This window comes from Lynx rufus, unplaced genomic scaffold, assembly GCF_022079265.1.
Source record: "Lynx rufus isolate CCGP_SWC_20201006 ecotype Redwood Valley unplaced genomic scaffold, mLynRuf1.p SCAF_1, whole genome shotgun sequence".
Taxonomy (NCBI): Eukaryota; Metazoa; Chordata; class Mammalia; order Carnivora; family Felidae; genus Lynx; species Lynx rufus.
Genome location: NW_025814823.1, coordinates 235,014,629 through 235,039,126, shown reverse-complemented (window position 1 = coordinate 235,039,126; position 24,498 = coordinate 235,014,629). Strand labels below are relative to the sequence as shown.

Sequence of the window (24,498 nt, the reverse complement as noted above, 5' to 3'; positions counted from 1 at the left end):
CATGAAAGCGTCCCCGCCGCCTGTCCCCCAGTCTCCGCCTCCGCCGGCCGGGGACTGCTGTGTGGGACACTGGGCTCCATCTGGTCCGAGGCGACCAAGAAAACAGGTTGCTTTCTACCCTTCCCCGACACCCCTTCCCCTCCGGACTGCGCTAACGAGGTTAAGCGAGGTCGGAGGCTCGCGCCCGGGGGGCGGCGGCGAGCCCGCATCCCGGGCCGAAGGCCCCTGAGCCCCCGCCCCCACGACCCCCGCGACCCCCGCGGGCGCGCGCGCGCCCCCTCTCCCGCCGCTGTCCGCCGTCGCCCGGCTTCCGCGGGCCGCTCGGCCCCGCGCCGCTGCCCCGCCGCCCGGCGCCCGGCCAGCCCGCCGCGCGCCGCTGTCTCCCCCCAGCGGCCGTGGCGTGTCGCCGCGGGAGCCGGGCGGCGGGCGGGCGGGCGGCGGGGGCGGCTCGGCGCAGGCAAGCCCGCGGCTCCGCCCCGCGCCCCCCCCCCCCCCGGCCGGCAGGGCCGCCCCCTCCGCGCCGCGCTCGGCTCAGACGGAGCAGCCGCCTCTGCAATGTCAGCAGCCGCAGCGGCGGCGGCGACGCGAGCGGCAGCGGCCGGGGCCCCGCGGTAGCCGCCAGCGCGGCACGGTCCGGCGGGCGCGCACGGCGCGAGCCCGCGGCCACCTAGCTGCCTCCGGGGCGCTGCGGACGGCTCTGCGCGCCCCGGCGCGGCGCTCGGACTCCAGGCCGGTCCGGCCGCGGCCGCGCACAAAGGACCGCGGACGCCGGGCTCCCGGGGGCTGCGCCCAGGGACCGGCCGGGGAAGGGGGCGGGGGGGACGACCAGCCGCTGCCGCGTCCCCTCCACGCCTCCCCTCGCCTGGCGGCCGGAGCCCGAGCCGGAGCGGGCCCCGTCATATGACAGCGGCGACACCGCGGCCGGCGAGCGCGCGTGCTGCCCACTCGGCTGCGCCACGGCCGCCGGCGCCGGGGGTGGCCCGCGCCGCGCCCCGCTGAGCGCTCGTCCGTCGCCGCCGCCCCGCGCCCCCCGCGCCCCGACTCTCGGGCCCCGGGGGCAGGAGCCGAGGGGAGCCCCCCGCCGGCGCCGAGCCTAAAATGGCCACGCTGCTCCGCAAAATCGGGCTCATCCGCCTGCACAACCGGGACACCGAGGACCCCAAGCACCACCACAACCACCGCGGCGGCGGCGGCGGCCAGCAGAGCGCGTCGCTGCGCGGCAAGGGCGGCGCCAAGAGCGGCGGCCACAAGCAGCAGCAGCAGCAGCAGCAGCAGCAGCAGCAGCAGCCCGGGGGCGCGGGCGACGCGAGCCCCGGGCCCGGCAAGGGCAAGGGCAAGCGCGCGGCGGAGCCGGCCCCGCGCGACAAGCCGCCGCAGCCGGCCGCGGGGGCGGCGGGGGCGGCGGGCGCCGGGGGCCCCCGGGAGCGGGCGGCGGGCGCCAGGGCGGGGCCGGGCCCGGCGGCGGCGGCGGCGGCGGCGGCGGCGGCGGCGACGACGGCGGGCGGCAGCCTGGTGCCCGCGGCGCGCCAGCAGCACTGCACGCAGGTGCGCAGCCGGCGGCTCATGAAGGAGCTGCAGGACATCGCGCGCCTCAGCGACCGCTTCATCTCGGTGGAGCTGGTGGACGAGAGCCTCTTCGACTGGAACGTGAAGCTGCACCAGGTGGACAAGGACTCGGTGCTGTGGCAGGACATGAAGGAGACCAACACCGAGTTCATCCTGCTCAACCTCACCTTCCCCGACAACTTCCCCTTCTCGCCGCCCTTCATGCGGGTGCTCAGCCCGCGCCTGGAGAACGGCTACGTGCTGGACGGCGGCGCCATCTGCATGGAGCTGCTCACGCCGCGCGGCTGGTCCAGCGCCTACACCGTGGAGGCCGTCATGCGCCAGTTCGCCGCCAGCCTGGTCAAGGGCCAGGTAAGTCGGGCGGGCCGGCGGGGAGGGCGGGGGCGCGGGGCGCCGGGCGGCCGCTTCCAGACCCGCCTCCGACGGGGCGACGCTGCGGGGGCCCCAGCGCCGTCCCTCCGGGTCTCCGGTCTCCGCGGGCGCTCGCGCGCGCTCGCTCGCTCGCTCGCTCTGCGCCTCTCGCCACCACCGTTCGTCCTGTGTCCCGCTTCCCCACCCCCGCCCCCGTGCCCGGGGCTCGGCTCCCTTTCTTCCTCCACCCCCCACCCCGTTCCTGCTGCGCCTCACCCCTCCCCGTCTCCCCTCGCGCCCCACCCCTCCACCCCCTGCCCTTGGTGGCCTTCTCCACTCCGCATCCACCTCTCTCCTGCCCCCTTTGCCCCGGTGCATAGGCCGCATCTCCTACTCCTTCTCCCCCTTTCCTCCTTCCCAGCCCCCCTCCATCTCCCTGACCCCTCTCATTCCCTCCCCCCGATCTGTTCTCCCCTTCTCGGAAACCCCATAATCTCCTGAAGGTGGAACTTTAGGGGTACCTCACGACCCGAACGCCCTGCTCTGCCCCCAACACACACACACACACACACACACACACACACACACGGATCTTCTCAGCAACATCTCAGGTGGGTGCCCCGCAGGGGTGTGGGGTGCCCTGCGGAGGGCTGGCCTGCTGGTGAACCTATAGCCCTGTTCTGCCGGCTCCTTCTGACAGGCATCTAGAGCAGAGGTGAAAATACTGCTCTTGAGAAATTTCACTGGAGCAGCCGAGGTGTGGTTTGAGTGGTTCCTTAAGTGTCAAGGCCAGACTCTGTCAAGGAAATGCCTGGCGCCTACCTGCCCCCTTCCGGAACCATCACCTCTGGGGCAGGTGTTCAAGGTCCGGGTCTCTCCGAGACCTGTTTCTTCCCTGGGTTTCCTCGTGCCTCTGCAAGTTAAATCCTTTCTCAGGGCTAAAGATTTTTAACTAAGCAGTGAACTCCCCCCAGGGGGTAGGGGCGGGCAGCTCCACGCCTGAGGACCCCAGAGCAAAGGATGAATGCGTCTTCTCTGAACTGTGTTCCCACCTGGCTCCAGACAGGGGCATGATGATTTTATCTTGCCACACTGCACGCTGTTGATGATGCTCGAGTTGATTGATATTTTCCCGAATCAATATGAAGCAGTTGATAAGACCGTATTTTTGTATGGGCAGTTGTAGATTGTGGAGAATCGTTGTTTCGTTTAGAAGACCCTGAATGACCTCGATTTGCTCATTCTACAGCCAGCATATCAGAAACCATCAGTCCTCTGTCACCTGCCTCTGTCCCTTTCACGGCAGGATCTTTTCACACTAATCAAATAATGCTTGTTCACTGCCAAGTTCACCAGAGGTAGAGCCCCTGGGATTCTACTCAAATAGTGTCCTGGCTCCAGTGGAGGGGCACTTCCTGCTTGCCCCTAGTCTGTTGTTACCAAGTAACCATCCTGCCGGTCTGTCTTTTCTGGGATTCGTTCGGTTCCACTTATTTCTTGAGTTAGGAAAAGGATGCATATGACAGCTCTGGAGAGACATCTTTAACTGAGAGAGGTGTAATGCTTTTGTGTCAGAGGTTCATGCTGACTCCTTTCCGTTCAGTGCTGGCTCTGATGTAAGGTGCCTGAGATTTAAATACAAGCCACAGGAGTGGGGCGGGTGGGGGGAGGGGTCACCTTAGTTTATTTTTCCAACAGGATTTGTACAAATGATGTGGAAGAATATTCTGCAAAAAAAAAAAAAAAGGCCTTTGTTATCTGTTTCTTAAATCATTGTGAATCAGAACTTTCTGGAAGTCTTTACTTTCATTCTCCACGGTGAGATGACTTTGGGGATCAGGGGAAGAGGAACGTCATCTTATAGAGCCACAGAATCATGACATTTTAGGTTTGGAAGAGATCCTAGAGGTCCCTTGGACCACAGCCTGCATTTTGAAAGGTGCAGGAAAATAAAGATTTCAAATGGGAAGTGAGGACGTTTCTTAAAAAGAGATACATCTTTGTAAATTAAGTGGTTTCCACGTTTAAATTAATGTTGTGCATAATAATTGCATCGATGCCCGTATACTTCTCTTAAAGTTCCTTGGGTATACGTTCCTTCCCTTCATGACCAAATTGAGCCTTACACACAGTTTGCAAGTTGCAAGATTATTGCTTTCATTGTTGAAAATAATTGTCAACATTTTTACTGATTAATTTCAAACCTCACTTAATTGAACTCAGGGCCCTCCACCAAACCTGTTGTATTCCTATCCGTTCTAAATTCTAGTGTGTAAAATACCTGAACTAAAGGCAAGAACAGGGCAATGTATCAAATCACCAGCTCAACACCTTTGCCTTGCCAGTGCTGGCTTCAACACCCGAAAAGACACCAAAGGGGGATTCAACGTCAACTATTCAGAATGCAACATGCAAATAGGAGAAATGAAGCCATGATGTTTCAAGATCCTGTGTGCAAAAGGATTCTAACAGTGTTTCAGGGACCTGAACATTAGTGTGCCTTTCCGTTTCGAGGTCCCTGCTTACAGACTGCTCGGTGCAAATACTCTTTTCGTGGTGAAAGGTAACAGGCTTTGGCAAAGCCATCAAAACACCTGGTGAGGTATTCGAAGACAGTCAGGACGGCCGAACCAATAATTAGTTTAGAGGAAAGAACCGTTCTACTCTAGTTAAATTCCCCTCTCTGTTGCCGTTCCTTTTTTGGATTCGTGTGTCTTAAGAGACAAAGTTAAGAAAGGCTTTTTTCCCACTTGCATAACTGCTCAGCTTAACTTTCCAAATCGAGGGTGTACTAAGTTGACTTTGTTTCTGCACCTTCGGAGAAACCGTAAGACACTTTTAAAGGTTCCATCGGGAGTGTGAAGAAAAGGTTTGCTGAACAGTTTTGTGCATAAAATAAAAAGCTCGGGGTTATCGCAGGATACGATAAATTGAGTCGTGTCACGAGACCTCTACCTAGTGGGCCCGCGTTATCCGATGTCTTGCGTGCTGCTTTATGGATTGTGGTGGTTTTAAGTGAAATCGATGTGCATTTCTTGTAGGATGTGTTCTTTGTAGACACAGTGAGACACGTGCCCTGCTTGCTTATTGTGTATAACTAAGCCTTGTTCTGACCGAATGGAGACATTCTCAGTAATTCTTTTGGTTTTCCGCAATGAAGTGGAAAATTTCCAAACTTTTAAAGTGAACGGATGAAAATGTTGGATCATAATTTATACCCTTTATCATTTACCGAACCAAAAGAGACGCTCCCTGGCTCCAGGGTAGGATTTGCGACCTTCAGAAGCTGTAAGACGGTCCGGAAGTTCATTGCAGCGTGAGACCTAGCAGGTGGCCTCACACACAAGACTCCCCTTGCCAAGCTTTCCGAGGTACAGACTCTGGAGACCTAGGCTCACTAGCACCAGCGTTGGAGGGCCCTGGTCGGGAAGCGACTCGGAGTTCCCTGGCTCACACACCAGGTTTGGAGCCTGGGATCACTGAATGATCGATAGAGACCCTCTCCTGGCAGTCCTTGGAGCAGAAGGGTCCCCAAAAGCCGTTTGAGGAAGCTCCAACTCAGCTTTCTGCTTGCACATCACTTTGCCTCCCGAGTGTCCCCTTTTCCAATCACTTAGACATCGCCAGGGGCAGGGAACCAGATGGCACTTGAAAGACTGTTCCTTACTCCTCCTCTGTTTTCCCAGAGCCAACCACACAGCTCAGCCCAACATGCAGGCGATGCTCAGGATAATAGCAGCAGCTAACCTCACGGGGTGCTCTGTGCTAAGCCCCGGGCCAGCTCACACTTAGGCTGCGTCACCTCAGTTGGCACTAGTGTTTCCATGGTCCCCGTACAGGTGAGGAGACCATGGCTCAGCACAGTCGGGGGAAGTCGATACCTCCTGTTCCAATTCTCGCGATGACTGGCAAAGCTCTGGAAACCGAGGATCCTCGGTAGTGAAGGCTGTCACGACTGGCAGAGTCCGACCGGGGGCCGTCTAAGCACCTGGCCGTCTCCTCCAGGCAGCGGTCTGCTGGGTGTGACCCGCGTGATAATCGTTTGTGGCCGCAGAGAACAGAATACCCAGGCAGGCGTCCGCAGAAGAATGAGAACAGCGGGACTGACACGGCCTCAGATCTTCGTGTTTGAACCACAAGCTGGGAAGCGATTCCAGGACAGTGATGTTTTGCCTAACAGAGTTAGTTTCTGGGCTCTTTGAACAAAGGAAGCTGGCAGGTGTCTCCGAGACTTGTCGCAACGTGGTGAAAAAAGTAAAGCGCCCTGCAATTCAGCGGTTTGATAATCCAGGGCATCTCTGAGCTCGACCTTAGGACTTAAAGCTCTCTGCATCGCGCCACTGCGAATTGTGTGTGCGCACGCACACACGCGCACAAATACAGCCTTCTTCAGAACTTCTTCTGAAGTGCGAAGTCTTGGAATAGCATTTGACGTATGGCCGCAAAATCTCCAGGTCTTCTCAGAAAGAGCGATGAAGATCAACCACCGTTTCTTTGGGTCCTAAAGTGCTGTGGTTTCTAAGCTGGTGTAATCAACACACGGGGTTTGAAGCCCTATACCGTTGGCCAGGCAGCTGTCGGGAAGCACCGTGGACTGCGGGGGGCGCGGGGGGGGGGGGGCAGGGTGGCGCCGAACAACAGACATTGGCCGTTCTGGAAGGCAGACATCTGAAATCAGGTGTCAGCAGGGTGGGGTTCTCCTGGGGCTGCGTGGGAGAATTTCCAGGCTGCTCTCCGTGGCTCTCGGACTTCTCCCTATGTCTTCACGTGCTCCTCCCACCGTGCACATCTGTGTCCTCGTTTCGTAAGGACACCGATCACATTGGCTGAGAGCCCACCCTAACGACATCAGATGGACTTGATTGCCTCCAAACACAGTCACATTCCGAGGTGCCGGGGATTAGGACTCAGTATGGGAATTGTGTAGGGTCACGGTAGCAAACCAGAACAAGCTCAAATGGGGATTTTATAACCCGTTCAACCTCGTGTCTCTAGAGGCTTTTACTGGTTTGCAGAGTAATGTAGGTGAGGCCGATTCCTGTGAACGCAAGGCCACACTGAGGAGGGCCCGGGAGGGCCACCTTGGGATAGAGCCAGTAGCCCTTATAGGGGGAAGTAGTGGGGGCTGGAGGGGGGTATGTATGTAGAGTATAAACAGTGATAACCAGGGGGCGGGTAAAGCCACGGGTTCACGAGCAGCATGGATTGGTGGGGAGTGCTAATGAGTCACTCTTTTTGTCCTGTGCCGAGTGTAGGTGACGGCGATAATTGCCCACCCAGGATGACTCTGCAGCTTGAGGTAGCCATGTGCTTGGCCGTTTGAAGAAAAAATAGCTTGTTCCGATATCAAGTAGGACGGGCAGGAGGACACAGACGGGACTCTGTATCCTAAAAATAGCCCTATGCCAAGTTGGCGGGCTCCCATAGCTGGATCCCTGGCGAGCGCGCAGCGCCGTGGCTGATGGTGCAGTTAAGAATAGTAGTGACTCACTTTACCCTGAGTTGTGGACTTTTGAGAATCTGAATTTGCAGGAAGAGAATGTAAATGCGTTTCTGTGCACGCTTCTGACTTGTGGAAAGGGATGTGACAGGTCTGTGTTTCTCGTTAAGGGATAGGGTAATTTTGGGGGGTTTCGTTCGTTGATGGAAAATGCCAACAAGTAACGACAATTCGAAGTTTGTTTTGAAGCCGGAGGCCCACAACCCAGAGCTCTGCCCTTTTTCATCCCTAGGGACAGGCGTGTGAGAGTCCACGCTTAGAAGTAAGACGGCCTCGATAGCAGTATGTTGGGGACAGCTAACAAACCCTCCGAGAGGGCTTCCATGTTTTGTTTGGTTTTTATTTATTTATTTTTTTTTTTTTTAATTTTTTTTTTTCAACGTTTATTTATTTTTGGGACAGAGAGAGACAGAGCATGAATGGGGGAGGGGCAGAGAGAGAGGGAGACACAGAATCGGAAACAGGCTCCAGGCTCCGAGCCATCAGCCCAGAGCCTGACGCGGGGCTCGAACTCACGGACCGCGAGATCGTGACCTGGCTGAAGTCGGACGCTTAACCGACTGCGCCACCCAGGCGCCCCTTGTTTGGTTTTTAAAGCAGCCACTAGGAGTGGGTCCTTTGAGCCACATTTCCGATCTCGTGAGCCTGAGATCTTTGCCAGGTTGATAAGGTAATGGGGAGGCGAGAAGGAGGGAGGGGGGCAGGTGGGGCTTCATTCTTCTCTGCCAGTCGTTCTCAGCTCCCTTGGTAAATTGGATGCCCTGGGAGGCTTTCAAGGATTCTGGTGCCGGAGACCTCCCCTCAGGATCAGGCCCTGGGGACGGCTTGGAAAAACTCCAAGGTGATTCTAATGTGTGGCCAGGATTGAAAAAGCCACCCTGGGCCACGAGTTGCTCACCTTGTCCACGTGCATTTCCTCACCAGTGGCCACAGCAGGAGTGTCCGTGGCCGTGGAGGTAACTGTCTTACCTTCTCCCCTCCTGCCTTGTTGGACTCACTGTCCTGTGTCCGCCCTGGCTGAGCCCCCTGGGAGCCCTCCTCCTGTAGAGGAGGTCGTCATAAAACCACGTCCTTCCTCCCTAAACCGAGGGGAGCATGGCCCCTGGAAAAGGGAGTGTGCTCGAGAGAGTTCACTGACCCATTAGACGCAGCCGTGAGGGCTCAGGCACTCGGACTACCCAGAAGTAACTAGTAGGAATCAACCAGTTCCCATGACACAGGTATTGAGTGTCTACTATGTACTAGACAGTTACCGGGCATACAGTGGTGCCTAAGACACGCGTCGAGTGCCTGCCACGGAGAAGTACCCAGTGGGGACAATGACAAACCCGTCCACGTTGGCCTTTGGTGTGTCAGGCAGCCCCACAGTCATACCTTGGTTGCTGTTTGGATGAGCGCCCCTTTGTTGGGTATCCGTGGGCCTGACCTCTGGCAGTGGCCCATGTGTGCCCTGGGGATGTGGGAGAGGTGGGGTCCTGGGGTCAGTGGGATCTTCGAACCTTCTGTGTGATGTTCTCAGAAGGAGCATTGTCCCCTACAGGTGGGTGGGACTCTAACGCTCAGGCTCGCTGCTTTCCCGAATGCTGTTTCATTGCCCGTAAATGGGACAATCAGGCATTCCCAAAACACACAAAGGAGTCGTTGTAACGGCAGAAATGTTTCCAGTAACGTCTACGCTTCCCTACCCAGTAAGTCAGCAAACTAAAAGGATTGTTTGCTCATTTTTCATCATCATACTTCATTCATTTGTTCACTCAGCACCCACCTACTGAGGGTCTACCTTGACTTGGCCATGGCAGCTATGTCACTCTTGGTGTCCCCAAGGCTTCCCTTCCCCATTCTTCATGCCATCCCTGGTCCTCCTCCTGGCCGGCCACTTTGGTGAGTCTGGGAGGGAGAAAGCAGTGTCGGGGGACCCAGGACCCCAGATTGAGAAAGTCGGGGGAAGAAACAGATTTGGGACCTGACAGGCGGCAAAGGATGGGAAATGGAGAGCAGGGTGTGGCTGTGGGAGCCGAGAAGTCACCTGACGAGCCCCTTCCCCAGCCGGCAGGCTTGGGCGTGGGCAGGGAGCAGAGAGCTGGGACTCCGCCTTTCGTGTTTTGCCGCCCGCCTTTTCTTCTCAGCCCTGCGCTCCTGCCTTATTAGATGCTTATCATCTCCTGCTTGGACCCCTGCAATGCCCCGTCCAGCCTCTCTGTCCCCGTACTTCCTCCCTGCTGCCGCCTCCCTGGCTCCCCCAAGACGTAGGCCTGGCTCCCGCACCTTTCATGACGCCCCTTATGGAATACCCCTCAAACCCTCCCCACCTGCTGTGGCCTCCTAGAGGTCCGTCCTCCACCAGTCTCTCCCAGCCCCAGCTGCTGGTCCTATACATCCTTGCTTGGCTCCCGGGCCGGCCCCCCCGCCCCCGACATTCACCAGGTGAGGTCCAGCCGACCCCGATGCTCCAGTTCCTCTGCAAAAAACCCTCTTCCGAAGCACTCACACTTTCTGGAAGGCACTCATTTCTGTTCTTATCCTGCTAGACTGCATTTATGTATTACTCCCATCGCACAATACCAGACACATCGTGCGCACCAAATAAATCGTTCGTCACGCAACGTGCTTATCTCAGCAGACACCACAGTCCTTTCGCTTTGCCCGTTTGCAACACAACAGGAGGTGAACGTGTGTTGGCTGCTTACCATGGACAGGCTGCCGTGCAGATGCCTTATGTTGGCCATTGGATTAAATCCTTGCAACAGCCTATGAGTCAGGTGCTATTTGTTCTTCCCATTTTACAGAGGAGGAGACTGAGGCTCGCTGAGGTTGAACCTGTGCCTAAGGCAGATGGCGAGTGAAGGGGAAAGCTGAGTTGGCATCAGGTAGTCCAGTGCCAGAACGGTTTCAGTGAGCTGTTGAGTTGGCAAGTGGAAGCCATCCCGGCCCAGTGACATGTGCAGTTTGGTCGTCCCCCACGGGTCCCTGTGCACCTTTTAGAGACGCTTCTGCAATGATGCCAAGCTTCGTTTTGCTACAACGCTCAGAATTGATCCACGAGGGAGGGATAACGTATCCAATCTACTGAATTACCAGCAAAGTTGGTCCAAATACGCTCATGGTACGAATTGTCTGAAATAGGAGAATGTTTTACATCTTTCAAAACTGTAGGAGAAAGACCATCATTGTTGCCTTCCTTCTACACAGAAAAAGGAAAGGCATTTTAAAATTTCTGAAAAACCCGAGAAAGAAATGCTTTTGGAACATAATTGCTACTCCGGTTTAAAAAATTACCACTTTAAAAATAAGTTCTGGAAAACACCATTTCTCCATCACAATATTTGGCAAGCAGTCCCAAGATGTTTTTTTAATTAAAAGTTCTTTGATGAGAGAGGTAAGGAAATACTATCTTATAATGGATTCGACTGCACTTTGGATTGAAATGTGTTCAACTTACTTGGAAATCGAAGCAAACGTTTCCAGAAAAATATCAAGGTGGCGCTTTCTGTCTTTTGATCTTGAAGATCATACATTTCCAGAAATCAGAATGTGGAGTAACAGAATTGATTATTTGTGGGTTATAATAAAAAGCAGCCTTTACCATTTTACAAATTGGGACATTTTGCGCACGTAATTATTAAAACAATTATTTTTACCTTGTTGACACATATGAATTAGGGTGAATTTTGAGTGTCAGGCTGGGTGCCCATTTTGCTCCCCAGGAGACACCAGTCAGGAATTGGATGTAAATGTACAAAATAAATATTAATTGCTGCAAGGAGTGATCTGGGTTGAGGTTTTTCACAATAATGACATCCACTAATTCACTCTGTTTCCAGGCCAGGGAAAAGGAGAAATATTATGGAAGAAACTGGGAACTGAATCTTGTTACAAGCTTAAATTAATTGTAACTAGTGGAATATTACAAGCCTTTAAAATGTAAAACTTTTTAAAAAGTTATCAAACTACTAAATTAATCATTTCTTTAATCTCACTTTGTGCAAGGGGGCTGTTTCTCGGGGAAGCTTCTTCGCATGCAGAGAACATGTCCCTGGGCTGAGAGCCCCCTCCAGTCCTCCCGGGGGAGGGGTGGGGGTGGGGGGTGGGAAGCATATCACACAGGTTAGGGTCCTGGGGAAGTGGCCTCCACCAGCCCAGAAGGAAGCCGCCCAGAGTGGCCGCAGAGATCCCCCGGCTCACAGATCTGCTCGTTTATTCTCTGATCACGTGTGCAGTGTATATTAGGAAACATCATAATCTGAGCTCTTCGAAAACAGTGTGTCCAACTGTAGGATCAACCAGTAAAATTATTTAAAGCTTAAAGGAAATTATTATAATTCATAAACTAATCTAAAAAAAAAACGTGAGTTTGAACTCTGCTGGATTGAATTAGGATAATTTTTTATTAAGTTATTTTATTTAAAGGGGGATCCTGGCATCTGCCTTTCTGTGGTTAGGAGAGATTGGTTATTCTCCCAGATCCATCGGAGAAGAACTGGAGCCCCCAGGAGCCCTTTCTGCCACCTCTGACCCTGACAAGGCCACCTTGAGGACTGCACGGTCCCTTGGCATCTGGGGAGGCCTGTGGACCCCTCCTCCGGGCAATTTTTTTAATGCACAAAAGAAAATTCCTAGGATTTCAAAGGAAATCAATTACATTTAAGTACAATTACCACATTTTTAAAAGTGATGGACTAAAATAGAAATTAAGAAGCACCTCTTTATGAACATGTTTAATATGGAAATCTAAAGACAGATCTGATGACTCCTCTAATTGGAGGTAGTAAGTAACAGCATTTCAAGATATCTATTCCAAAGGTAATGTGATTTTGTTTTTTTATCTCAATTTCTGTTGGTGACAGAGTCAAGGCTGTGGTTTGTTACCTCCCATCCTAATTAAACGATGTCCTGAATTGCAGTTAGGAGGTAGTGAAAATAAAGGCGTGTTTTCCATCCAAGCTTCTGTACCCTTGTACCCTCAGGGATACGTGGCCCCAGTTAAGAACTCCAGGTAGTTCGTGGCTGTCAATGTTGACGGCTGTCTTGGGAAAGCTCTACAAGCGTATCATGCAGCTCGTGGCCAGAACCACTGGGAATGAGGCTTAGAAGTCCCAACATATAGTCAGCTCTCCCATCGTCCTGTTGGGATAAAGCCGTGGACATCAAGGTGAGGGAAGGGCTCTGATACCATCCGTCTTCCGGAACCTCCTTCCCTGCTGGGCAGGTGGCCACCTCCTTGGGCCTCAGGGACCTCACCTGAAGATGGAAAGTGTAATCCCATTCCACAGGTGAATCGTGACGCCCAAAGGAAGTGATGTTCCAAGTGCCACGCACAGAGGGGGCCATCAATAGATGTTCCTTCTTTTGAAGAAGTAGAGTGGGCAGTGAAATAAACACACAAGGAAACTGTCACCAAAGACCCAGAACTGACTCACGTTTAAATCCATTATACGAAGGGATAAGCTTTCACAGCTGTTAGCATTTCAGGGCTATGTTGACATCCAGCTGGCTCGAATTTTTTCATATCTGACCACGATTTTACAAATACTCACAAAAGTCTCAGGGTAGCCTGTCTTTTTTCCCCTCTCGGAGCCGCTGCCTCTTACTGTGTCACTGCCTCTGTTGGCTTTGCGTTGTCAAGTGCTTGTACTTTGCCAGGATCTGGTTTCTGACAGTAACCGTGACTGTGTATAGTCCAGCCAGAGATCAGAGGCTATTTTTCACCTTTACAACTTTGCTCTCTCAGGAATCCTATTTGTTAGCGTATCTTTACATTAGCTTAATTTTCTTTGCTGCTGCTAAGTCAGAAAATTACGTGTGAGAATATTGTTACTGAATACGTTTACTTTTATCCTATCTCCGCGCACACCAAATGGCTTTGTTAGCCATTAACTATGGCTGAGATGCTTTGATTCATTATGGAGTATGATAACTGGGACACTTTGGGGTTACCATTTTCTTTTAAGATGAAGACCTGGCTTAGAAACCAAATAATCACCCGGATTGCCTCAGTCCAGTGTCAAGAGAATTTCACTGTGGTCGGGTATTGCCTTTCTAGTACCTCCAGGAAAGTCCTTTCCTTGAGCGGAATTCAAGGGAGATCTAGTTGAAAGCTCCAACCTGTAGGACTTCCTGCATTGTCTCAGGAACACCTGGGAGCTGACACGTGACGTTGTGACAGTTGGAGGTTAATCAGAGTGAACACCAGCGCCTGCCTCACATTTCCATTAGGACCCTGAGCTCAGGCCCCACGCCTAGGGCCGGTCTTCCTGCGTTCGCTTGGAGAGTGCCTGGATGCCTCCAGGATCCGTGCAAATCCTAAGACTCGGGTGGGTAGGAGCAACATTCCCACGAGGAGAGGGGGTGGCCTAGAGTTCACTGATCCTCCGGGGTGTATAGGCTGAATGGTGATTTCCCACAGTTGAGCCATACTGAAATCTGAAACTCAAGCTCTGAGGTCACGAGAGGCTCAAGCATCCTCTGTCCTCGTGTTTCTCAGCCCGTTGGGCCCAGCAGCCTAGGGAGGGGTGTTCTCTCGTACGTGAAGTTGGAGTCTGTAACATCTAAATCGGTTGACGGGCCTCAGTGGCTGGGGCCATAGCTGCGTCTTCCAGTGGGTGATGTTTTCAGCATCATAGCCAGCAAATGGAAACCGTTCTGGGGCGTCTGGGTGGCTCAGTCGGTTAAGCGTCCGACTTCAGCTCAGGTCATGATCTCACCGTTTGTGGGTTCGAGCTCTGCATGGGGCTCTGTGCTGACAGCTCAGAGCCTGGAGCCTGCTTCGGATTCTGTGTCTCCCTCTCTCTCTGCCCCTCCCTCACTCTCTCTCTGTCTCTCAAAAATATACAAAAATATTAGAAAAGAAACAGTTCTACTCACCGTTGCTCAGACTGAGTTTTCACATTTGAGTCTCTTTTTCTCTCCTGCAGACTATCTAGCTGTCATCAGATCTTTCGGTTGACATCATTTCAGTCACCCTAGCCTAAGAAAAATATTAAAGGACTTCAGTCTGCACCTTGACCCTGACCGCACAGCCCTGAGTCTCTGGGGCTTGCTGGTCCCCTGTTCAGATAAGCCTTGGGCTCTGCAGGCTTCGCCGGGAAGGTCGAGCCCAGCGGGCTGTGCACCTGCTGTCAGGCAGCCTTCGACGTCATCGCCCTTGACGAGGCCATAAACGGCACAAGGGCAGGCCACACTGTTGAACTTTTAAGGCCTGTGGACGAAGGGATCCATGGTGCCACCTCAGAAGTGGGTGTGCGTCAGCACCCAATCAGGAGAGACCCTCAAACCCGGACGCGGGAGGAGGTACACGAAGGGTGCAGCCGTCTCTGCGAGGCACGAGTGCAGGAGGAGGGCGGGAGGGCACCAGCAGGTGCCGGCCAATGCAGGGTGGGCCGGTGGGGGCCAGGCACCCCCAGCCCAGAGCGTGGTTTGCACGTGGCTTTGCCACGTCAGAGCACATTCACGTGCGTGCTTTTCGGAGGTCCAAGACAGGCAGGGCTTCGGGCGCGAGGAGCACAATGGGCTCGGCTGGCAGCCAGCAGAGGCGAGGCGGGTGTCTGTTTTCTGGGGCGCCCGTCCGTGACGGGATTGAACCAGACCGCTGCTTCTCCAGCGGGAACTAGGGACTTCAAATTCCTAGGTGCATCTTCTTCCCTCCGTGTGGTCTCATTTTGTAGCATCATCATGTAGGACTTGTCAAAGATCCGGGTGTGAGAGGCCACTAATTAGAGAGAAGACGGTCCGGCACAAAGCAGTGGCTGTAGGACTTGAGGGACAAAGGACTGTGCCCTCACTCAGCACGCACTCAGGACACAATGGGCCTCCTCCCGGAGGGCCCGGCCCCGTAGATTCAGTGGAAACTTCCATACTGGACTATTAAATTAAGTTGCCCAAAGGGTTGAGGAAAATTCGGGCTCCTACATCTACCCGGAAAGGCTATTATTTTCTAATGCGTTTGGTCTTAAGAAAAATAATTCAGTAATGCTACCTGGTCTGATAAGGCAGGTATAGTTTGAGTGAGTGATAAGAAGGGAGAATTTTTCTTCTTTAAAATTTTTTTAAAGTTATGTATTTATTTATTTTGAGAGACAGAGAGCATGAGCAGGGGTGGGGCAGAGAGAGAGAGAACGAGAGAGAGGGAATCCCAAGCAGGCTCCACACTGTCATTGCAGAGCCCGCTGACGTGGGGCTCGAACTCACAAACCATGAGATCATGACCAGAGCTGAAGTCAACAGACACTTAACTGACTAAGCCACCCAGGTGCCCCGAAGGGATAATTTTTCGTAAGCGATCTTTGCTTTCAGACATAGGAGTCTCTGAATCAGCCGGTCAGTCGTCGGCCAGTGAGTATCTTCCTTTCCTGTTCCCCGTTATGTTGTCCCCATGAATGTCGCTACTTTGTATCCCATCTTCTTCTCTCCCATCTCCTGCTAGACCACCTGCATCTCGCTAGTTTCTGCGGTTCTTCGAAGCCAGTAAGTCACAACACTTGCGGGTAGGTAGCATCGTAGAAAATATTTCAGAATATTCTAGAAGGCATCTCTGAGGTTGGAGGAGTAAAACCTTTTAAAACCCATTTGTTGCAAACCTGACGCACGTACCATATGTTAAATTTATCACACGGTAATGTGAAGAAAGTCTGGGCAAAGAATGCGGGTTTGGGAATGACTGCAGAGAAAAGAAAGAGCCCCTTGGATGAAGAGGAGTGTGGGGTTTGCTCGGCGCGGGGCCCCGTCCCTATCTCCTTGCTGGTGCACGTTGTAAAGCTTGTGGGCTTGTGGTGTGGCCACTACCCCCTCCCACAGTCCGTGGGCTTCAGGCCTTAGGCCACAAGGGGCCAGGAGCTGGGCCTTGATCCACAGGTTTCCCAAAGCCCAGGCTTACGCATAGCATTTGTGCTGTGATTTTACACTCACTCTCTTTCCAGAATAGTCTAAGGTATTTTTTTTTCTATTCGTTGAGTCACATAATTAAGCAGGGTTGGGAAAAGTAGACGTAGTGAATGAGCCCACCAAGAGGTCAGTGACGTTTCTTGAGCTTTGATAACATTGGCATTTCTTTGCCATTTAAAGCAAATTCTCTTCGCATGTATTATGGTTTTAAATTCCTCGGTGGGAACCACAAAGCTACAGGAGATTGAAAATCCTGCACCAGACAAAATTCCAAAAGTCCAAGGTCAGAGGCGTGAGTTGTTTTCCCGTCAATGGAAGAAGATGAGAAATAGCTTCCAGCCCATTCCCATAGAACTTTCCAGCACATGTACTCGCTGTCTGTCTGTTCGTAGAGTCCTCGTTGGAAGCACCCGATTTCACTGTTGCATCCACGAACGTGCGGTTCTCGCCACCCTTCTCGAGTAGAGCTGCTGGCGGCCCTTCTCGGGTAGAGCTGGGCCAGGGCCACTGTGTGCAGGTCCCCGGGAAAGAGGCAGGCTCAGCCTGCCTGCGCTCGCCCGCCGAGCTCAGAGTGGGCACCCTCCTGGCAGCTGCGGGTCCGGAAAGGCCGCCTCCGGCCCGGGCTCTCTGGCGGGCTGCACAGCACTGCACCAGGTGCACACAGAGGCGTCAGGTGTCCCCCCCCCCCCTTCAGATGTCAAGTGCCTCAATGACATTTGGGACGTTGATTATTTGGACTGGAGGGCGGCTGTTGCCTGTGCTGGATATTTTTACGTGGTGCAGCCGGAAGCATTCGGAGCTCTGAGGGCCACCTGTGCTGGTGCCCTGAGGAGAAGCCACCCCTCCGAGGGATCAATGACATCATCCTCACGCAGGACCCATGAGGGGCAATGCCAGAATCCGGCACTCAGTAAACGTGATGGCCTTCTTAGTTTTCTTAGACTCATAACAAAGACACTGAAATTTCAGAGCAAAGCGGAGTAGGAGACAGTACTTAGGTTCTGTCTAAATAAGAGTGGATATTTTAACGTCATAGCAGAAAACCGGGAAATTAGCAAGATATAACTCACCAAATTGCTGTCCCGTGACCGGGTGTCAGCCTTGGCCGCCGCTGTCCAGGAGGAGAAGGTGCTAGGGAAGCCCGTGGGAGACCCTGCACCCCCTACAGTCCCGCTCTGTGGGGCGCTCTGTGATGCTTCTCCGTGCCCACCCCCCGCCCTGCTCAAGGACCCAGGACACAGCGGCTCAGAGTCAGGTCAGAGTCAGAGGTGGGGGGTGGGGGGTGGGGGCACAGCCGGAGGACAGGAGCCAGCTCACTTCCTGCTTGGGGGTCAGCGTGGGGGGGCAAGACCCGGTCTCCCAACACCAGCTCCCAGCGCACCATGGGCCACCTACACATGCTTCCAGAGTTAGCCCGTACCGGGCGTCAGAGGAAACGGAGTCTCCACTCATCATGTCCCCGTTTTCAAACTCTCTTGTTTCTCCTGCGCGGAACATTTATCTAATGCGCCTTTTGTGTTACCACCTCCCCACTCGCTACCGCTGGCCTCCCTCTGCAGTTCAGGCCCTAGCGTAGCCCTCCCTCCACTCCCCTGTCCTCCCCACTACCCCCTGCCCTCCCCTCCGCTCCCCCGTCTTCCCTCTGCTCCCCACCTGCTCAGGCCCCGGACAGCAGGGAGGCCGGAGGGCGGCGAGCACCTGACTCTAGGGAGACTGGGCTCAGTGTCTCAGCAGCGGGTCTGCGGGTCCCTTCAGCCCCCCACCCCCTCCTCACTCGCTGGAACAGGAGTCCATTCGGCATCCCTGGGAGGACTCAGCGAGCTGCCCCGGGAGGAGCTGCCTTGCCCCTTAGCACCCCAAGGCCAAGTGCCCCATGGGAATCCCAGCATCCATGCGGGCCCCCCTCTGCCTCACCTCCTCCTTGCAGCCTCTGCTCTCCCCCTGCCCCGCACTCTGGCTGAGCAGCTCCCTTCCCTGCGCAAGCCCAGAGTTTCCTGCTCCCAGCTCATGGGGCACATGCTTCCTCACGGGTCCCTGCTGTCTCCCGGCCTGGAGAACCATGTGATCCCCACAGGGGGAGCACCTCCCCATAAAGGGAGCGCCTCCCCTCAGGGGGAGCATCTCCCACTAAAGGGAGCGCCTCCCCTCAGGGGGAGCATCTCCCCATAAAGGGAGCGCCTCCCCTCAGGGGGACCGTCTCCCCATAAAGGGAGCGCCTCCCCGCAGGGGGACCGTCTCCCCATAAAGGGAGCGCCTCCCCGCAGGGGGACCATCTCCCCATAAAGGGAGCGCCTCCCTGCAGGGGGACCGTCTCCCCATAAAGGGAGCGCCTCCCCACAGGGGGAGCACCTCCCCACAGGAGGAGCACTTTGGTGGGGCTCCGTGGGGGCACGTGGGGCCCACGAAGGTAGCCCTGCCCTCGCAGCTGGCTGTCAGCCCGCAACTGGGGCAGAATAACTGAGGCGGTGACCTTGGGGTGCTTCAGGATCCTGAATCATCAGAGAGACTACAGGTGTCGAGTGCTCTGTAAATGTCGGGACGGTGGACGTTTTTAGCAACAAAACGACACTCGATCAAAAAGGCGATTGCCGGTTGACAGTAGGCACCCAAATAATTTCACCCCCAGCACCGTGTGGATCCCACATGACTTGTGTTTTCTTTTTTTCTCTAAACACGAAATCTACCGGTCACGGTGTTTTAGCAAACGAGAACTAGATTTATTGTTTTTGTTTTTAATCATGTGCCCTTGAAATGTCACCCTCCTACTTGCCAGAAAGCACGAGGCAGACGCCTGACGGAGGCCGAATCTGGGCTCCAGGAGACGGTGAGGGAGGGACCCTGTTCCACTTCCCCAGCCGACTGACGGTGTCCCGGTTTGGGGTTCATTTTTTACACAGTTTTAGTGTGAAGGGTGTGATTTGAACACTTGTCCGCAAACACCTTTTCCTTCATTTCTTCGTGGCCATGTCCCTGGTGGAAGTTTCTGAGCCACTGTAAATTCACTCCCTCTCTCTCCCTCTCCTCTGCCCCCTCTCCTCTCCCTCTCTCTCCTTCCCTCTCTCCCCCAGCACTCCTCTTCCTCTCTCCCTCCCTCCCTCTCTCTCTTCTTACCCTCTCTCATTCCCTTCCCCTCTTTCCTCTCCCTCTCTGTCCTTCCCTGTCTCTCCTTCCCTCTCTCTCCCTCTCTCTCCTCTCCCCCGTCTCTCCTCTCCCTCTCTCCCTCCCTCCCTCTCTCTCCTTCCCCCTCTCTCCCTCTCTCTCCTCTCCCCCGTCTCTCCTCTCCCTCTCTCCCTCCCTCCCTCTCTGTCCTTCCCTCTCTCCCTCCTCTCTCCCCCTTCCTCCTTTCTCCCTCCCTCCCTCTCTCTCTGCTTTCTCTCCCTCTCTCCTTCCCTTCTCTCTTCTCTCTCTCCCTCCCTCTCTCCTCTCCCCGCTCCCTTCCATTCAGCTGTGACTTTTCTGGTTGGAGCTGGAGCTGTATTCGGCTATATTATTATTCAGAGGGTGCTGGGATCACAAGGCACCACAGACAGGTGGCTTAAACAGCAGACACTTATTTCCTCACAGTTTGGGAGGCCGGACCTCTGAGCTCTAGGTGTGGGCGAGTTTGGTTCCCCTGAGGCCTCTCCTAGACTGTCAAAGCCCTCTTCTCCCCGTGTCCTCACATGGGCGTCCCTCTGTGCGGTCTGTGTCCTGATCTCTTCTTACAAGGACACCTGTCACCTTGGACGAGGGCCCACCCGGATGCCTTCATTTTACCTTAATCGCTTCGGGAAAGATTCCGTCTCCAAATGCAGTCGGATTCGGAGCTCCTGGGGGTGAGAACATCAACATAAATATTGGGGACACAGTTGAGCCCCAAACAGAGCCTTTCTTTCAAAGCAGGTGTCGGTGTGGACTATGCTATGGACTTCCAGCCCCAGAACGTGCATTTGCCTGGGGCCGCAGAGAGAGAGGACACTGGGTATGCAGGGGCTGGCATCGGTGGTGTGGCTAATCCAGGAGGACCAGACCGTTGATGGTTTTTTTCCAACACCCGCTGGAGGGTCGGTGGTCCTAGAATTCAGCAGTAGTGGACAGCCTAAGGTCGAGAGGATAGTGAATATGTTTTAATCCAATTGGTTTTTATGGCGAAACACCCAAGTCGATGCATTTTTTAAGATCAAAAGTTACTTTTGGGGCACCTGGGTGGCTCAGACAGTTAGGTGTCAGACTCGTGGTTTCGGCTCAGGTCATGATCTCATGGTTCATGAGTTCAAGCCCCACATTGTACTCTGTGCTGACAACGTGGAGCCTGCTTGGGATTCTCTCTCTCCTTCTGTCCCTCTCTCTCTCCCTCTCTGTCTCTTCCCCTCCCCTGCTCATGCTCTCCTCTCCCTCTCTCAAAATAAACTTTAAAAAAAGAAGTTATGGGGCACCTGAGTGGCTCAGTCGGTTGAACATCCGACTTCGGCTCAGGTCATGGTCCCACGGTTTGTGGGTTCGAGCCCCGTGTCGGGCTGTGTGCTGACGGCTCAGAGCCTGGAGTCTGCTTCGGATTCTGTGTCTCCCTCTCTCTCTGCCCCTCCCCCACTCGCACTCTGTCTCTCTCTCTTTCAAAAATAAACAGATAGATAAATAAATAAGTAAACGTTAAAAAATTTTAAGTTGCTTTTGTCATTTTAGATATCCTCATCAAATTTAGATGCAGGATGCTTTCCAAAAACCCTGTTTCACTTGCACGGTAATTTGACTCATTCAATTTACAGTTCCGTCAGAAAACAAGTCTTAGTTGTAAATTATATCGATCACTGGTGGAAACCAGCGCGCCACGGGTTTTGGTGGTCCACCACATCCGTCACGGAGTTTTGGGGGAGGGCCGTTTGCACTTTGCAGAGCAGAGGAATCCATTAAAATAGGCCCAAATACCTCCAGTTGTCTGTGTCCAGGACGCTGGAACGGGCAGGGGTCCCCCCCCACAGGAAGGCTCCTGGCAGAGATAACGGACTTGACGTGTAGAGACGTGGCCTCTCCTCTTGTGCAGCTACGGTCCGCCCTTAACCCCTCCTGCCTTGTCTTCCCAGAAGTGTAGACTCTGGAGCAAACAGCCTGGCTGGGTCACCAGCACTGACAGAGGGTGGCAGTGTGGTCCGAGCCTTCCCTGCGGCTCCCCGGTCACGAGCACCTTATGTCCGTGCGTCCAGACTCTAAGCTGGCACTGGCTTTCGGCATCTTGCCCACGCCCGACCACAGATGCCCACCCACCCCGGAGGTCCCGTGATGAGAGGGCTTTTCCGTAAACTTCACAAACATCAGGGCCCCCCAAAATACCAAAAGACTAGGTGCTTTATTATATGTATTCCAAGGGTTTTTATAAAAGAAAAAGGCATATTCAAAGTGTTTATATAATTTTCTAATTCACACACTGTACCCTTAGACGTTCACGTTTTAATTTCGGGAGGCTATCTCTGACTCTCACGGTATTGTAATTAAAATGGTCTGTAGGGTTTTTTCTTCCACTACGTGCATTTGATGGGGAAAAAAAGCAATTAAGTGAAAAAGAAACTGATTTTCTCTGTGTCTGTCGACTTTGATCTGCCTTCTCGATTATAATGATTTTTTAGGGAAGTAGATTGCTCTAATGCGGTTCAATTAAGCAGCATTTATTGAGTAGGAGTCAAATGCTCTTCGGCAGTGAAAGTGAACACGAGAGACGTCGCACGTGGATGTTCCAGTGAGCCCTGCCTTGGTCAGTGGCCATCGTAGGACAGTAGCACCAATGAGGAGCGAGCTGTCCTGGTTGGGGACTGAGTTATAGGTCTGCTTCTGTGCACCAGCACTGCTTGGGTGGCCAAAGCAGGCACCACAGCCCGGGCGACTTCAGCAATGTATTTTCTGGGGCGCCTGGGTGGCTCAGTCGGTCAAGCGTCTGACTTTGGCTCAGGTCATGATCTCGCAGCTCGTGAGTTCGAGCCCCACGTCGGGCTCTGCGCCGACAGCTTGGAGCCTGGAGCCTGCTTCGGATTCTGTGTCTCCCTCTCTCTGGCCCTCCCCTGCTCACATTCTGTCTCTCTCAAAAATAAATAAACATTAAAAAAATTATTTAAAAAAAAAAAACAATGTATTTTCTCACAGCTCTGGAGTCTGTTCCTCTTCCTAGAAGGACGTGAGTCGTCCCGGCTTGGGGACCCACCCTAGTGACCTCGTTAAAGCTTCCTCGCCTCCTTGCAGACCCCGTCTCCAAATACAATCACAACAGAGACGAAGACTTCAATGTACGGATTGGAGGGGAATGAAATTCAGTTTGTAACACATCTTTCACGTGATCTTTTTCTTTGCCGTTTGAATTTTTTACTCTGTCCTTTGCTCATTTGTACTTGGATTGCAATCTGCCTTATTTTCCTTAGGAACTTGGCCGTCAAACTGAGTCCTAGCAATCTTTGTCAGGGGTCTATTGCTACCTAACAAATCAACCCAAGATTTGGTGGCCTGAGACAACAAGCGCGTGCTTGTCTCACTGTTTCTGTGGTCGGGCGCGTCTGGCTCTGGTCTTCCCTCGAGCGGCTGCCAAAAGGTGGCGGAGCTCAACTTCCAAGGTCTTTCGTGTGGTGCTGCCAGGGTTGGGTTCCTTGATGGCAGTTGACCGGAGGCCTCTTCCTGGGGCAGCTCGCAATATGGCGGCTCGTGAGAGAAGGAGAGGGGCCCAGACCGAAGACGCATCCCAGCACTTCACCCTACACTGTTCCTTAGACGTAAGTCACAGGTCCCGTCCACACTCGAGGGAAAGGACGTGGACGCCAGGGATGGGGACCGTGGTGGCATTGGTAGAGGCAGCCCGCCCCAGGGTCATGGAGTATTTGCTGATAGTGTCAACGGGCCTTGCTTTCCTCACGTTTTCTAACCTGTTACTATCGATAGATGGGAAAACGATCAAACTCTTGTACGTACGTATATATTCACATAGGTACGTGAACTCCTACCTCATCTGTATTGACTTTCCTTTTGTCTCAGATGCAGAGAGGTGGGTTCCCCACAGCCCCCCAATCTGTGGAAACCCCTCGGCTTTTAGTAGATGTTCTTTAAGATGCTTGAATCCTTGTAAAGTGTGTAACGTTCTGGGCATATATGTGTTTTCGGTGGTTTAGTGAGCCGTCGATGTAACCCTTTATATTTTTCCTCATTGCTCTCACGCCTGTGTTTGCTGCTGAGCACATTGTGTGCACAGTGTGATCGACCGCTTTTACTCATCCCCTCTCGGGGGAAGACCCCAGGCTTCTCAGGCTCTTATCCTCATGTAAATGCTGCAGTTCACCTCCTCAGACTGGCCGTCTTAGGAATGAGTGTTCAGATTCTCCTGGGAGCTGTGCCCAGGCGTGTCTTGTTGGCATAAAACCTAAGCATTCTGACTTTTTCTGGGTATTGCCAGAATCTTCCAGAATGGCTTCCCTGACCAGTCCATGCACCTGCTCAAACACCCTCAGCAATATCCTCCATCCTGAGTTTTGGGTGGTTCCTTATCTCTGTTTTAAAGTACAGTTCTTGGGGCGCCTGGGCGGCTCAGTCCGTTAAACATCCAACTTCAGCTCAGGTCATGATCTCGCGGTTTTCAAACCCTGCATCTGGCTCTGTGCTGACAGCTCGGAGCCTGGAGCCTGCTTTGGATTCTGTGTCTCCTTCTCTCTCTGCCCCTCCCCTGTTCACACTCTGTCTCTCTCTCTCTCAAAAATAAACATTAAAAAAAATAATGATAAAGTACAGTTCTCGCTAACTAATACATTTGGACATTGCCTCCTGAACTCGTCAGCCGTTCAGATTTTTTCTTCGAATAACCTCTTAATATTTTTTCCCTACCCTTCTCTGGGCTTTCCGGTTACCTGGCTTTTTCTTGTCAACTTACAGGAATTCTCTCTGTTTTCCGTAGAAGTCCACCTTCGTTCCCCTCCGCGTCATGAACATGTTTCCTTGGCCCCATCTACTGACCCACCTGGCCCTCTTCTGCTGCCTTTTATTATTCCTTTTATCCTGCAACAGGTCCCCGTGTAAATATGACTCACTTATCTTCCTGCTCCTGTGTAGGTACTATAGTATCTTTACGAACCGCCTCCTACTCTAATATCAGAGAGGACAAGACCTCTTCGTTACTCGTCTTTGCTCTTGGTGAATCATTAACGTCCCATGTAAGTTTTTTCAGTGATTTGTCAAGAGTTTTTGTCATCGTGGTGATTTAC

At 53.6% G+C, this 24,498-nt stretch overlaps 1 protein-coding gene across 1 annotated transcript in view; it reads left to right on the top strand.

The window, feature by feature from the left end:
- The first annotated feature begins 1,098 nt into the window (after positions 1–1,098).
- The window catches only part of UBE2QL1 (ubiquitin conjugating enzyme E2 Q family like 1), a 38,124-nt gene continuing 14,724 nt past the window's right edge, over positions 1,099–24,498 (top strand). Inside the window, exon 1 of the mRNA XM_047074461.1 lies at positions 1,099–1,917. Within this exon, the coding sequence (XP_046930417.1) occupies positions 1,099–1,917 (819 nt within the window). The remainder of the gene's footprint in view (positions 1,918–24,498) is intronic.